The 13,275-nt window shown below is 33.3% G+C and overlaps 1 protein-coding gene across 1 annotated transcript; it reads right to left on the bottom strand.

Annotated features, from left to right (window-relative positions):
- Nucleotides 1-5,368: 5,368 nt before the first annotated feature.
- On the bottom strand, nucleotides 5,369-8,706 carry Hn (phenylalanine-4-hydroxylase). The gene is made up of 8 exons (XM_065343892.1): nucleotides 8,478-8,706; nucleotides 7,824-7,946; nucleotides 7,561-7,735; nucleotides 7,234-7,396; nucleotides 6,933-7,129; nucleotides 6,544-6,806; nucleotides 6,220-6,449; nucleotides 5,369-5,871 (listed from the first exon to the last, which is right to left on the bottom strand). Exons 1-8 carry the CDS (start codon nucleotides 8,511-8,513, stop codon nucleotides 5,715-5,717), a joined length of 1,344 nt encoding a protein of 447 aa, XP_065199964.1. The 5' UTR covers nucleotides 8,514-8,706; the 3' UTR covers nucleotides 5,369-5,714.
- Between the last annotated feature and the right edge of the window lie 4,569 nt (nucleotides 8,707-13,275).

Raw genomic sequence — 13,275 nt, 5'->3', positions numbered from 1 at the left:
GATAACACCATGACGTCACGAGGATGAACAAAGTTGAACACTTGCATCTGGGTCCAGTGAAACTGTGCAACCCGAAAATTACCGAACGTATCCGATCTGGACTTGATATTTTTACTAAAAATTTTTACTCTCGTAAAATCATCATCATGAAAATATTACACTACACACTACACAGTCGTGAACAGACAATGTATATACGCTTATTTTCAAATTTTTATCGAATTTTGTGTTGAGTTGAATTGAATTTGAATTGTTATTCATCAGAATAGTGATCTGAACAGAATATAATTCAGAACTAGAAGTTTGATCGAGGAAAAACTGAAAAACTTATTAGCTGTGCTATTTTTATTTTTCACATTTTTTTTTTTTTGTTTTTTCGAAAGTATACTTAAATTTGAATTAACAAAATAGAAAAAATCAGCAGAAAATTGATCGATAAGGTGTTCACAAATTTGTTTTGTCAGTTTGATCAAGGACTGTAATTAATAAAAATAAATTAATAGAAATACCTACTTGAATAAACGAATTACGAGTATTTAATATTAATATTTTCACCATCTTTTTGCTTGTTTTTTTTATTTATTTATTTTTTCTGTAAAAATTCGGAAAATATTAAAGAAATTGGGGGGTGCCCAAAAGTCAGTCTACGCCATCAAAAGTCACATATAATTCAAGAACTAAGCCTCCTAAAGAAAAACTAATGACATTACAATGGGAAAATCAACTTTCATGTCAAAAAACGTAAATTTGAAGAAAAAAAAATTGAAAAAAATTGAAAATTAATTCAACAGTAAATTTCATAATTTGATGAAAAATAAATGATCTTTTCAAAAAAAAAAACACGTCAATTTTTTTTACAAAAACGCCAGACTCTTGGGGGGGGGGGGAATGCTTCCGAAATCAAATTTTGTAAAAATAAAAAAAAATCGAGTGATAGTCAAAATATAGGTTTTTTTGTTCGAGAAACACGAATCTGAGGTCCTTTTTTCCTTCAGACCCCTCGGGGGGCCATTAAGGGGGTGCTAATGAAATCAAATTTTGTAAAAATGAAAAAAAAATCTAGTGATATGTCAAAATATAGGTTTTTTTGGTTGAAAAACACGAATCTGAGGTACTTTTTTCCTTCAGACCCCTCGGGGGCCATTGAAGGGGTGCTGTTAAAATCAAATTTTGTAAAAATGAAAAAAAATCAAGTGATATGTTGACGATGATGATGCTTTTATTGGTTTTTTTGGGTTGAGAAACACTAATCTGAAGTCCTTTTTTCACTCAGCCTCTATGGGGAGGAGCTACTGAAATAAAATTTTGAAAAAATCACAAAAATTCGAGTAGTGTACGTATCAAAATTTAGGTTTTTTGGTTGGGGGGGGGTTATTTGTCAGTTTTTCAATCATTCGACCCGATATCGACGGTTATTTTGTATCATAACTAGAAAAATTGCGCAGTCCCGTTTGAGGCGAGATATCTCAAGAATGGTAGCACCTCCCCACCGGCCCCCGAGGGGTCTGAGGGAAAAGAGGACCTCAGATTCGTGTTTCTCGACCAAAAAAACCTACACTTTGACATATCACTCAATTTTTTTTCATTTTTACAAAATTTGATTTTGGTAGCACCCCCTCCCCCTCAAAGGGTCTGGCGTTTTTGTAAAAAAAAAATGACGTGTTTTTTTTTTGAAAAGATCATTTATGTATATTCCATCAAAGTATGGGAATCATGTTAAAAATAGCTGAAATTAACTGCTGAATTAATTTAAAATTTTTTTCACTATTTTTTTCATATTTTTTTTTTTTTAAATTCACGTTTTTTGACATAAAAGTTGATTTTCCCGGCGAACGGTGCATCTTAGAGTTAGAGAAAAATGACGTGAAGAAAATTGTAGAGGATAATATTTCCTGTCAGATCAATATCGTTAGTTTTTCTTTAGGAGGCTTAGTTCTTGAATTATAGGTATGTGATTTTTGATGGCGTAAACTGACTTTTGGGCACCCCTGTGTAAAGGAGGAGTTGCGATAAGGTCCTTTTTTGGCACCAGCTAGTTATCAACTCAACCACTTTTAAAATGTTGTAATAAATGACCCAATAACGATCGAATCCGTGGTTGGTTAACCCAAAATGACCATTTGGGTTCCAGGGGTTCCCAAAATTGTAAATAAAAAAATAATTTCAGGAACCACTGAGTATTATTTTTAAAAACTTTGATAGCGTAAAACATCTGTTTGAACTCGATAAACGTTATGCGAGAAGATTTTTCTATTTTCGACCATTGGGGGCACAAATGGGAGGGGGGTTCAATTTTTTGAAAATTTTAAAACCACCATTTTGGACCTACCCCTTTGAACCCGACTAAAAACATTTTTACAGTTTATTAGTATCTGAAATACCTCCATCCTACCAAATTTTGAGCTCAATAAAAATTTTCACTGGTACTCAAAAATCCAATTTTCGAATGTTTCGTAATTTCGATATTTTGGGAACCCCTGGAAAACTAGAAATCTGCGATTTGCGCCAAACGTATCGTTTTGAGGTGTATATTCGATTGTTCAGATGAAAAAGTTGAATTAAGCTCCCTGTATATTCGTAATTTTGAACCCTTTTTTTAGAGCCCCCCATTTTAGGCATTTGTGCATATTTTTTCAAATAAATTGAAGAATTTACATTTGAAACACACTAGCAAGTGCTCGATAATTTTTCATATGATTTTTCCAGTAATTTTCAAAATTGAGCTATTTTGGATCAAATTCTGAGATTTAACTCTTCGAAAAGACGTTAAAATAACGTTTTCATGATTTCAACGAAGTAAAAATGCCAGAATTTGACCTAAAATAAGTAGCTCAATTTTGAAAGTTACAGGAAAAATCAAATGAAAAATAATCGAGCACTTGCTAGTGTGTTTCAAACGTAAATTCTTCAATTTATTTGAAAAAATTTTTTAGGGGTGCCTAAAGTGGGGGGCTCAAAAAAAAGTTCCAAAATTACAAATATACAGGAAGGTTAATTCAACTTTTTCATACAGATTATTGAATATATGTATACCTCAAAATGTTACGTTTGGCACAAATCGCAGGTTTCTATAGTTTTCCAGGGGTTCCCAAAATAGCAAATTTGGATTTTCGAGTACCAGCGAAAATTTTTATTAAGCTCAAAATTTGGTAGGATGGAGGTATTTCAGATACTAATAAACTGTAAAAATGTTTTTAGTCGGGTTCAAAGGGGTAGGTCCAAAATGGTGGTTTCAAAATTTTCAAAAAATTGAAATCCCCCCATTTTTGCTCCCGAGGGTCGAAAGTAAGAAAATCATCTCGCATAACGTTTATGTGGTTCAAACAGATATTTTATGCTAAAAAAGTTTTTGAAAATAATACTCAGTGATTCCTAAAATCACTTTTTATTCGCAACTTTGGGAACCCCTGGAGCCCAAAAAATGGTCATTTTGAGTTCACCATCCATGGATTTGTATTTCGTACATTTATTACAACATTTTAAGAGTGGTTGAGTTGATAACTAGCTGGTGCCAAAAAATGGCCTTATCACAACATCCTCCTTTAAAAAAAAAGCAAAAAGAAGTTCAAATATGTATTTAATGATTTATTTATTTATTCAAATAGGTATTTATTTAATAAGATACTTCCGTTCCTATGAACTATTACTGTCTTGCTCTTTACTCGCACTCTTACTCCTCAACTTTTTTTGCAACAGGTGGAAGGTATGTACTACATATTATGTAGCCGTTAACCCAAAAATGAAAAAACGGAGAATTTGCTCGTTTTTATTGAAAAATTTGAAATCACTTGTTACAACCCATTGTTAGAAGACTGAAGAACTCAAAAAACGAATGAATCCTTTGAAATGAATGACTTTGTAAACACTTAATTTTACAGAAAACTTCAAAAATAATTGTCATGCTTTACTCGTACAGTTTGTGCCTTCGACTTGTCCCTTTTTTAAATTTAAAATCATTTTTTCTAGCTTTTTAATCCAACATTTTTTTCTATTGAAAAACTTCTGCATTCTGAATTCTGGAATCTATGGATAATTATACAATCTTCAGAATCTTGACATGACCAATATCATGCGTTCATCTACAAAGGTCAATCAACAAGTAAGTTTCCCTTGTTCAGAAAATTAGGAAGGGAAATACCTAGGAACTTGAAATTTTCAGGGAATCTTGATACAACCTTTGAGCACCACTCTGCAAAATTTTATTCGGATCCGTTCAGTAGTTCGTTTATAATGAGAGTTTGAAGATGTGATAGGAGTTTTATAGCGTGTCCGAGGTTCAAGGGGTTCAACGAGCAGTAAAAAAAATTTTTAATTTCGAAAAAAATACGTCAATGGATTTTTACAGCTACCTACTGATCCTTCATGAAGAAAAAATTGTCCTAATTTGAACAATATGTGAGTGGTGCTGAAAATCCAGCGGGAGCGCACGAGTGTGATAAATGAGCACAGGGTAGGTTGCACAACTAGTGTTTCAAAAACGAACTCAGCAGCTAAAATTGATGAAATTATACACAATAATCTTAATATCAGTATCAAAAACATCATATGTGAGCATGATGCTTCATATTTGACTGCCTAAAAAACATTATTGAACTTTGAAAGTCATTTTCAGTACCGCAAAATTTGAATGTGCTGCATCACAAACAAAATTTCGCTGTTCATGTTGCTGCATGTCAAAAGAATTGTCAGAATTTGTGTGATAATGATGTAAACAAGTTCCTTAACACAATGGTAACCAAAAACAGGGTTGAGAGCATCACTATGCCTCGCAAATTTGACACAATCCCCATCGTGAAATCAATTTAAGTTTCAACTCGGACCCGCTATAACACTCCTACCACATCTTCAAACCCTCATTATAAACGAACTACTGAACGGGTCCGAATAAAATTTTGCAGAGTGGTGCTCAAAGGTTGTATCAAGATTCCCTGAAAATTTCAAGTTCCTAGGTATTTCCCTTCCTAATTTTCTGAACAAGGGAAACTTACTTGTTGATTGACCTTTGTATATTCCTCAATTTGCCATCTTATGATCTTATTTACATTCATGTCCAATTCTGATTTCCGAATTCATATTCAACATTTCAAGTTGAAATTAAATTGAGAGTTGAGACTGTTCGATATGAATTTTAATTTTTTCTCCCTTTCTCAGTTAGGTATAGCAAGAGATTGAGAATACAATCTTTCACAAATTCATTTAAGTACCTACTTACCTACAGTAATTTTAAATTAGACTTTTATTTTTTTAAAATTAGAATTGCCCACCTATACCTGACACGATTTTTTACTGATACTTATTATTATATTTTTTTGGTTGACGGGGTTCTTGCTTTTTAAAAGTACCAATTGAAAAATGAAAATGAAACATATTTCAACGTTTAGTTTGTATTGAAATTAAATAAATAAATTATGCACTTAATATAGATACAATTAACTACATACCTACTTAATTATCGCGTATAGGTAAGTGTAATGTAAATACCTATGTAAAAAAATACCCAACGACTCACAAGTTTCATTTTTTTTTTTTTTACAAAATTTAATCAATCTTGAATAATTTAAAATCGGTACCTCTTATTTATAGTGAACTTTGAAATTGTTGAGTAACTATCTACGTTACACTTAGGGCCTACTTCTATATAATTACCTAAGTTAGGTAAGTAGTACTTGGCCAAATTAGTGAATGCATTGTTTACGAATTGGAATAACAGATTTTTATAATTTTCTTAAAGCTTCTAAAAGAAGTAGTATGTCGCCGCTAAGTTTCTTTACTACACCTTCAACTTGTGACTTGGACGTCAATAATTCCACGCTTTGAGTGTATGGGTTGTACCTTACGGTAAACTCACGAGGTATCGTTTGGGAAAATTCTCTGCAACAAAAATTTATTTACACTTGGTTATTCTAAAATGCATTAAAAAAAACAACAACAACAACAACAACACATTAAGATTAGGTGTATATGAATACTTAGTGGAGAGTGACTGAGTACCCTCCTCCCCCTCTTGGCGTGCTCACTGAACTTCAAGTACCTACCTAGTTGAGAAAAAGAAAGAATCTGACATTTTCCAAAAACTCGTCAGATGAAATAAAAATCAGATTTTATATCTTTTGGTTTTTTCTAGGAACCTATCACTTCTCTACATCTTACTTCAGTTAACTTGAGTAGGTAATTACATTTCAGATAAACGAAAAAAAGAAAAATTTTGAAAACACTCACATCATTTTATTCTTAGCATCCTCGAATGATTCAGCCACATAATACACCGGTTGATATTCGGTTATTGGATACGATTGAACTGCAGTTTTTTCAGGTTCAAACGGTCTAAGCTCAGGTTTATCACTAACGCAATACTCCAATTCTCCGAATGAAGATAAAAGTCCGGCTCCAAAAGCTTTTATCTGCCCATCTTGACGGCAAAGACCAAATTCAACAGTAAACCAATAACACTGTAACAGTTACGCACACAAAATAATGGCAAATCTACCTATTTAGATGTGTACAGAAATAATACTTAGATACAAAATCAAATAGGTAACTGACTGTTGCAAGTTTTTGTACGTATTCATCCGGAGCTCCCAACGATGCTAAACCAATTTGTTGCGAAAAATCAGCGAACTCTGGATCGGCAAATAAAGGAACATGTCCCAAGAGTTCATGGCATACGTCAGGTTCTGGTGTATAAAGAGGTAAACTGTGATGGCGAATGTATTGAGTCGAATGAAACACCCTGAATGCTAAACCAGCCAAAAAATCTCGAGAGGATAGTAATCCAGCTACTGGCCTCAAAATGAACCCGGTGCTATCTGAAATAATACAGTAGAATAGTCATGAAATTTAAAATTAGGTACCTATTGAAAAATCAACTATACCTACATATTTGCCAATAATTGATTTTTTCGATCTTGGGGGCAGCATAATTGTTTACCTACCTTTTAGAAAATTTGAAATATCCTGCAGCTGCGGTATATTATCTTCTCTATAACCGCAATTTTCAATAAGTAATGGGAAAACGTGGTTAAATTCACGACAGGCGTACTTCGGGTATAGGTCTACTAATTGTTTGTAAACTACACCCCAGGTTTTGATTTCTTCATCGGTGTAATCAACATGAGGTAACGGTTGGTCACTGGAAAAATATTTGTTCGATTAAATACAAGGATAATTGCTTGCAAAATGAAATTTTCCTTTACAATTGAATAGAGAAATTTGAAACAAAAATGCAATACTTACTGCTTGTAATTGAAAGCAATATCTGCGAAATATTTCCTTCGAGCTCTGTACACTGAATCAGTGAATCCAGGATGATCAGAATCTAATTCTGATCCATAACTCAAAATTTGATTCGCAAATCTGTCCAGTTCTTTGATCTTCCTAGGAAACCAAGGTAAAGTTCCTAAAAGTAGAGGATTGAAATTTGGAGTTGAATTAACGTGTGTAAAGTTGTATAATTATATGAACATGGAAGTACCTAGGTACTAGGTACACAATTAAGTATTATCTTTCATGCTGCTTATTTATTTCGAATTTTAATCATGATATGATAATTCTGGGTATTACCTGATTCTTCATTGAAATCGCGAGAAATTATGTTCAGATAAGTTACATTAAGTTTTAAATTTTCAATAGCTTCGTGAAGACCTTTGCTGGGGGCACATTCTACCACAAACTCGTATTTACTCAAATCTCTAGTAGATGCTCGGGATTCGATGTGTCTCAAATACACTCCATGTTTCTAAGGATAGTTCAAAAGTTGAGGTATTTTTTACCTATTTCACTAGCTCTAGATAATTGGATGATATTTTAGATTCAGTTTTACTCACCGTGAATAAATTCAAACACGTTTCTAAACTACCAACTGCATCAGCTTTTGGAGCAAAAATTAACCAAGTACTTTCGTCAGAACCTTCCTTGATGTACTGTCCGTCTCCTTGTTTTCTTTTGGGCTAGAGAAATACAAAATATTCGTCTTAGTTTTTATTATAAGTACCTAAATATTTTAACTATAGGTTTTCGAATGTTCAATTTCCAATGGAGAAAAAAATTAATTTAAATTCTGATTTTTAAAATAAAAATCAACATTTTTTTAATGAAAAGGAAGAAATTCTGTGGAATTGTACACTCTTTCAAGATTGGAACATATAAGTAGATAATTTTTCTTTTATTAAAATAGGTAAAGAAATAATTATTGTAGCGTTTTTAAACAAAAAAAAAAAAAAAAAAAAAAAAACTCACCCTATCTACGTATGTACTTAAACGTTAAAAATAAATAATAGTGTAGAAAGCACGACTTATTTATTTTTTTTTTTTTAAATTGAAAATAATGCAATGCGAAATTGAAAAATACCTATAGGTTCGACAATTTTGATCTAGGCACACAGTAAAATAAATTTCTAATATAGGTTAGCTGAACATGATAAGTTATAATTAGAATACTTATAGAAAAAAATATACTTATTAAAAATTTAAATAATTACCGTTATTTCCGCTTTAGCATTTTCGTTGACAACCATGATTTTTGTAGGTAAAATTTTTAAATATAAATATGTAAAAAAAAAAATTATTTTAAAACAAGCAACGCGCGTGGATGAAAGAATTACCTATAACTACTTTTAACACGAAAACTTCATAAGTTCTTTCACCGCATCGACTACCTATAATCTGTATAGAATAGCAATCATTGAGGCTATCATGGAAATTAATTGCACTTATAATATGTATAAAATATTTTCCTTTTATAATCAAAGGTTATCGGCTTGGTACTTTGATTATTTCGGTACCATATATGATATATCTATCAACTATCAGCTTTCTATAACGTGAAAAAATACCGCTTGTATTTATCTATTAGTTTAATATTGCATCAGATTTTCATTATTACGTTACATCAGATATTTTCTCCAATCTATATTAAATTCAGTAGGTACCTAAAATAAGCCCAAATTTCAAGATGATTAATGTACCAATAATGTATAAGTAAATAGAAATACCTGCCACGTTTCTTACGTACAATGCATTGTTTTAATCTTTAGAATTCTAAATTTACGGTTTTTCCATGTATACGTGGGTTTCAAGGGTTATCATCTGAAATACTAATTGTATTTTACGTTACTACGTAGGTATAATAGGTATTACTTACGAACGTGTCCATACCATTGGCAGGTAAAATTAAAGATGAAATAAAATTGCGAAATTGAGATGTCTTTTCAAGTCAACAACTTGTTTACCTGCTCACGTAATATGTAAAATTTTGATTAAGTATCTACCTATAGTTCTCATTTTGTCAAAATACCTACCGACTTACCAGGTGTTTTAATTCTAAAATTTTTAAACACTCCAGAAAATGAAATAAAAAAAAGTGTTATTGAATTGAAATTCATAACATTGGGTTAGGGCTTAGGGCATTTGATCAATGATAATTATTATCACAAAATTCAGTTCTAAAAATTTTAATTCAACATTCTAATTATTGCATTATCCCTTCGCCCTTTACCTTTAATACTTTCAGAATGCGATGGACAGAAACCAAAAACTCCCCAGAGGGCCATTCCATATCAATTTGACTAAAAAAATGCGATTTTAAAAGTCATGTCCTTCGATTTCGCTCAAATTCTTTGTTTACAATATCTACCCACCCAGTAGATAAGAAACCCGCAATCAGTATAGTCCAAGCCTCACTCAGGGTTGAGTGGGGAGGGGGGCTTCCATTATTTTCACATTGTCTCGAGGTACTCAACTTCAGCAGCGCATTCCTCCAAAACTATGATACTTTGATCAAAACTGATTTCACAGTTCAAAAGGGTATTAAATTTTAAAATTTTTAAGCATTTTGAAATTTTCAAAATTTGAAAGTTGAACTTTCAAATTGAAACTTCAAATTTAAAATGGCGCTGTAAGTGAGAGCTACCATTTAAAATTCTGAAAAAATTTCCATAGATGTACCTTTTGATGATTTTTCGAAATATTCAAGTTTCGTGATGGGATCTCTCAATGGAAGGGGAGCACCCCCACCCCCAATTTGGGGCAAAACTTTCGAAAAAAAAATCTGGGGCATGTGATATATCGAATTGTATGTTTTTGGTAATGCTGAATACGAATATGACGTTATAATTTTGATTCGACCCCATCCACGGCCCCCAGCAGCACCTCCCCAAATGGGGTAAAAGTTCAAAATGGAGTTTTTATCGTGGGACACATCAAATAGTATGTTTTTGGTGACGCTGAACACGAATATGACGTCAGATTTTTGGTTGGTCCCCATCTACGGTCTCCAACCAATTTTTTGGACTTTTACTAATTGGGGGAGGGGAGGTTCTGGGAGCCATGGGTGAGGTCAATTTGAAAAACTACGGCTAGATTCGTGTTCAGCGATATCGAAAACATACTAATACATGTGTCACACGATTGAAACAATTTTTTTTACGTTACCCCCCTTGGGGAGGTGCTGGGGGCTGTGGATGGGTCCAATCAAAAATCTGACGTCATATTCGTGTTCAGCGTCACCAAAAACATACTACTTGATGTGTCGCACGAAAAAACCCCTATTTTGAATTTTTATCCCATTTGGGGAGGTGGTAGGGGCCGTGAATGAGGTCGAATCAAAAATCTAACGTCATATTCGTGTTCAGCATTACCAAAAACATACAATTCGATATATCACATGCCCCAGATTTTTTTTCGAAAATTTTGCCTCAAATTGGTGGTGGGGGTGCCCCCCTCCATTGAGAGATCCCATCACAAAACTTGAATATTTCGAAAAAGCATCAAAAGGTACATCTATGGAAATTTTTCAGAATTTTAAAGGGTAGCTCCCACTTGAAACGCCATTTTGAAATTTGAACTTTTAATTTGAAAGTTCAACTTTCAAATTTTGAAAATTTCAAAATCCTTAAAAACTTAAAAAGCTCAAAATCCAATACTCTTTCGAACTGTGAAATCAGTTTTGATCAAAGTATCATAGTTTTGGAGGAGTGCGGTGCTGAAGTTGAGTACTTCGAGATAATGTGAAATTAATAGAAGCCCCCCACCCACCCCCTGAGGGGGCTGAGACCTAATTGATTGCGGGTTTCTTATCTACTGGGTGGGTAGAAAAAGAATGTGAGCGAAATCGAAAGACATGACTCAAAAACGTTGGTCGAATTGATATGGAATGACCCCAGAATAATTTCTTTTTGAAATACCCAAGTATGTACAGGGTGCCCAGAAATATATCGAGTACCCCAAAGAAAGTTTTTCATTAAAAATATAGGTTGGCATTTGGCAACGTGAAATAGATGCGTATGATTGGTGGAATGTTATCTCTCCAGTCCAACAACCAATCATGTGCTATCATTATTATCATTCACTGTGACCAACCAAAGTACATAAGTAAGTATTTTAGTAAAAAACTTTTTTAGGGGTACTCGATATTTCTGGGCACCCTGTACATGAAATATTTTTTCAATAGCTAGCTAGCAACTTTTTCATCAAAGACAGCGTAAAATAGATAAAAATAGATTATTTTGCGCAGTTTCGATTTCGACCTTTTAAAAAAATGAATCGAATGTTCCCGTAACTCGAGGAATTTTTTAAATTCAGAATTCGTTAAAATATCTAATCACATCAATTTTATAATGCGTTGATCAGCATACCTAAATTTCGATTCAATCGATGTGGAAACGAACACCTTTTAGTGTTGGATATTTTCTACGAATCGTCGATGCCTGAAAATCCTTAGTCTATTGTCAATGGGAGCGATAAGATAAGAGGTCTTGAGCAACACAGGCTAGTATGGGTTTTTCGTTTTTGTTCATCGCCATTTGCCAATTCATTTCACAACTTGATGCTTTTCGATGAAGTAATCATGTCGAGAAGTGTATGAAGCAGTTTCGATACGCTTTTTAGCATTTTTTTCGGTGAAATTTTGCATTTTTCTTTCGAATTCCGTCGCGTTTTTTTCGAGTATGATTCGAGAATCGTTCTTGTAAAATTTTTCGCAATTTTTCAAGCTCTTTAATATAAAATTCGCGTTGTTTATATACGTTTAGGTGGCAGACAAAGATGGATAATTTGGATCTGGTGAGTGATTTTTTTTTCAGTATTTTTATTTGAATTACCGTATCAAGTCAATAAGACGTATGAATACGGTCGAAGACGTTTTCGTCTGAAATTTCCCACTCATTGGATGGGTTTGGGTACTTTGATTGGAGATCGTTGATGCATTGCACGATGCACATATTGTACTTATTTGTCATATGACTTGATTAAGCTGTTCTTTTTCAATATCGGCATCAATACCAGACCTGAAGCACTGTCGACGTGCAAACTGATACTACAAAAGAAGCTTTTTTGAATATTTGCCTTTTTAAAAGCTTTCAAGTGGCACATTTTAGGAATCGCTAATCACCCATTCGCGCGATTTCAAGCTAGATTAATGGGTTTGATGGTCATCAGAATGACCGCCAGTCGTGTTTAAAACATTGAAAAGACGAAGGGGTGTATCTCATTGTTGAAAATTTTCAGGGGAGACCGTAGTATTATTTTCAACACTAAAATCGTTCCACTCCGAGATGCTCTTGAAATAACAAGATTGACTGGCTTATGTGCTACGAAGAGCAGTCTTAAAGCTTCGTTTACCTGCACTTTCTACTGATGAACTTCGATCTTGAAATCGATGGGTTTGATTTTCAGATACAACTTTTAAGTTCCATCTTGCACCATCAGAGCAACAGATTCATTCGTGGATTGTTCAGTGCTTCAAAATGCATCACTTAGATAAATAACTCCTTTCTCGTTCGGTTCTGAAGCAGGAGCTTTCTTTGCAATCAAATCATCTCTTACTCATCAAAACATCAATTTCCGATAGTTTGAATGTTCTTGTCTTCTTCTGCGTATTTTTTATGATTTGAAATCTTTTCAATCTTTTTATGATCAGAAATGAACAAGGTTTCTTCTTTTCAATAATTGAAATTTCTCGCCGTAATTCCCCATTCATCTGGAAGTCTAATTTGCTGCTCGGGACTGCTGAAACTTGGAGAAGAACCATTTGCGAGATTGCGACTTTTAAAAGTTCATCGAGAGTGGTTTCAGAAGTAATCTCTAAAAATGTTTTAAATTTCCAAGTTGAACTTCAATTTGAAATTTGAGTTTTCAGAAACTTGCCTTTCGCAGCTTTATTTTCAAGAATTTTGATGAAAATATCCAGCAAACATGTATTTTTATGATGTTTCAACTATGAAGTTACCAGTGATGGGATTCGTTAAACCAGGTTGGTACTAAGCCCCAAAAATTTGGTCA

Source organism: Planococcus citri, chromosome 1 (genome assembly GCF_950023065.1).
Source record: "Planococcus citri chromosome 1, ihPlaCitr1.1, whole genome shotgun sequence".
NCBI lineage: Eukaryota > Metazoa > Arthropoda > Insecta > Hemiptera > Pseudococcidae > Planococcus > Planococcus citri.
The sequence above is the reverse complement of the archived record's forward strand: the minus strand, read 5'-3'. Positions and strand labels throughout refer to the sequence as shown.